The 3378-nt window shown below is 30.3% G+C and overlaps 1 protein-coding gene across 1 annotated transcript; it reads right to left on the reverse strand.

Annotated features, from left to right (window-relative positions):
- Window positions 1095-2069, reverse strand: LOC107605149 (flowering-promoting factor 1-like protein 2). The gene has a single exon (XM_016306918.2). It carries the CDS (start codon window positions 1915-1917, stop codon window positions 1585-1587), a length of 333 nt encoding a protein of 110 aa, XP_016162404.1. The 5' UTR covers window positions 1918-2069; the 3' UTR covers window positions 1095-1584.

The raw sequence follows: 3378 nt of genomic DNA on the forward strand, positions 1-3378 counted from the left end.
AGAAACGTTAATATATATGTTTTTTAATTTTAAATACTAGATTGAAGCTAGTTTTGTTTATTTATATATGATTTGTAGTTTTTTATTTTTTATTTTTTTAGATATAGGGAATATAGATGTGTGTACCACATATTTGGGATATATCATTGGCTGTGGGATCCATCTTTCAATTTCAGTAACAGTTACAATCTTATTGGATGACTTGTTTTATCTCTTTTATTTTATTTATTTATTTTTTGATCGGAGACTTGTTTTGTCTCTTTTGCCCTTTCAAACTCACTATGAGTTAGTTCTTCTTCAGCAGACATTCTTATGGCCTTCTAGAGGTGTACGAGGAAGCAAATAAAACTATTTTTACAAGAATTTTTTCTTCCCCGAACATTTCATGATTGAATCTTTTTGTTAGTATATAACTATATATTGTTAATTAATTTAATAAAATTATGTACTTCTAGAAAACAGATCATGTTTGTTTCATACTCTACAATAATCCTACTTATAAATTATTTTAAAAAAATATGCATTTATATTTATTTCTTTTATATACTCTACAATGTCTAAATGATTATTAGTCATTCTATATATTCCAGAAACATTCTCACTTTTGTTTCATGTGTTAGTTAATTAACCTGTGAGCAAGAAAAAGAAGCCATGTGATAAATTAATTAATTCCCTTAACTACCCTTCTAAATGTTCTAATGCATATATGATATAGTCACCAAAAAAATAATGCATATATGATATATAACTGACAAAGAACATGCTTATTAAAAACTCAAATCTTTTTTCTTCTGTTCCCCTCAATTCAGCCAATAATCTTCAATCACACAGAAACCTTTGTGTACTGAATTGGCCTTTCCTATAGTATTCTTATTATAAATGCCAAAACATTAATTAATTAATTAATTAATTAATAGAATTTGGAGATATATATTCTCTCAATTCACTCACACTCTCTCTTGTTAATGTTTTGAACTCCCAACTTCCTAAGTAAGTAAATTAGTTAAGCATTGTGAAGAAGATGTAGAAGGAGAGTTAATTAAGAACTGGGAATTTCATGAAATGCACAAAATATTATTGGAAATCATACAATATCTTACATAATCATGCATTTCTCAAGCACATATATATGCACTAAAATAAAACACCATCAAATATCATCTAAATTATTTCTTTATGATACAGATGGCACAAAAACAAATCAACTACTACATACCTTAATTAATAAGTTACTAGTGTTATTGCCATAATCCTCTAGCCATAGGAGCACACAACTATAACACAAGCATCCACAAGCATGGTTCAAAGAAAGAAACATACATACTTATATATATGAAAATTAACATAATAATAGCCCTAATGATAAGGGAAATTGAAAAAGGGAGAGGAAAAACACTCTCACACACAATAACATTGAAGCAACAAGCAAGAACAAAAAAAGAAGAAGAAGAAAGGATGAGAAGAGCTACTATCTATATATATGTAGCCATTAAGGAGATCATATAGATAGATGATCGTCGTATCATCTATCTGTCTGGCTGTCAGACTGTCTGTCTGTCAGCCATTGTAATTCATTATGGATCATCACTTGTCTCTAACATGGAAGACATTGGGGTTCTTGATGACGATATCATACATATTGATGGAGTTGAACTTAGAGAAGTCCTTGGGGAGTGAAATTAGGTCAATGGAGGAGTGTTTGTGGAATTGGTAGAGGTCAGGATCACCATCATAGTACCTCTCCCAACCCAACCCAATCAAGATTTGTTCAAGGAAGGTGTATGAAGAAACAACTTCACCACTTGGCAAGTGCACCAACACCTTCCTCTTTCCATGCCTCCCATCTGATGAGCCTCCTGCTTGTGGGTTCTCAACCAAACGGAACACACCATTGTTGAACACCCAAACCCCAGACATGTTTTGTTGTGTTGTTGAAAGAAAAGTAGGTTTCTTTGTGTGCGTTATGGTTTGATTTTTGGTTGTTGAATGTTGAGGAATGGAGGGAGGGAGGAAGGGTATATATATGTGCCAAAAAGCTAAAGGGGATGGGGGCAAATAAAACAAAAGGAAAATACTCTTGGAGTTGAAGTGGAAGAGGGAGTTGAAAGTTTATTGGGGTATGTTTCACTTTGGTATAGAATCTAGATATTATGGGGCCTATAATGTTTTTAATAATAAATGTACATATGAGTATATACAACTGTACATACATAGGGTGTCATTTAATTTAGGGCACAAGATGTAGCCATGAACACGGTATTTCCTAACTCGGCAGGTTAAGGACTAATCCGCCGCGGTACTGATTTTCATTTAAGGGTATCCAAGAACTAGCCATGGACATGGTTCGTTATGTTTTAATTCTCTTAAGAGATTCCTTCTTTTAATTTTGTAAATGAAGAAAGTAGAATTAGGGTTTATGAGTTTCCCTTGTTATGTCTTTAAAGAAGAAAATGAGAATTAAGTAGCTAGGGAGGACTGCTACTCCAAGATTAAATGAAACATGAAAAAAAAATTATATGGGTTTTTCATTATTATTATTAAAAGTTTTTGATAGATTCTTAGCTTGTATATATATAATTTTTTATACAAACTTTTTAAACATATTTATAAAGAAAAGGTGAACTTTACTATTTTATTAATAATATCAATTATTATTAATGAAGGCTAGCCACTATTAACTTTTGAGGTTCTAATAAGATTATGTATTAAACTTATTATATGCTTATAAACTATTTTAATTTTCTATTAACTATATTCTTAGTTTTGGGGGAATCTTTATGGTTTAAAATTGATGTAGGCCTTGCTTTTGGGTAGCCTTTTTCATATGTATGTAGGGAACCCAATATTTATTTTAGGAAATAATAAAGAAAAATGGCATCTCTACTATACGCACAACATTATTATACAAAGTCAATTAAATAAAAAAGTTGCATTGTGTTCCCACGTATATCACGAGATGTCCACGTGAACAAAGTGGGGTTACCTTAAGATGTTGCATTGGGGGCACTCATCATTGGGAATAATTGGACAATGCAAGTTTTTTAGGTACTTTTGTTTGTTAGGTTTGTTTGGTCAAATTTATTATGCATGTTGGGGTTTTTCGACTACTCTAAGAAATAGGGCTCATTTTAAACATGAGAAAAAAAATTATTTAATGAATTTAATTAATACATACCCAAGTGATTGTATTATTTAATTTTCTCTTAATAAATAAACACTACAATAAAAATTACTTTTAATAACAATTTTTTAATGACAATAACATAACCGTCATTATATATTTTATTTAATATATATTTTTTACGGTTATTAAATTTTTTTTATTAGCAATTGTATAATTGTCGCTAAAACTTTTTAGCGACAAAATATAAGACAGCT

The sequence above is a fragment of the Arachis ipaensis genome, chromosome B06 (assembly GCF_000816755.2).
Source record: "Arachis ipaensis cultivar K30076 chromosome B06, Araip1.1, whole genome shotgun sequence".
NCBI classification, from domain to species: Eukaryota; Viridiplantae; Streptophyta; class Magnoliopsida; order Fabales; family Fabaceae; genus Arachis; species Arachis ipaensis.

Bases quoted from the DNA above. Each gene is read 5' to 3' on its own strand.
- LOC107605149 (XM_016306918.2), bottom strand. From the start codon at position 1,917: ATGTCTGGGGTTTGGGTGTTCAACAATGGTGTGTTCCGTTTGGTTGAG.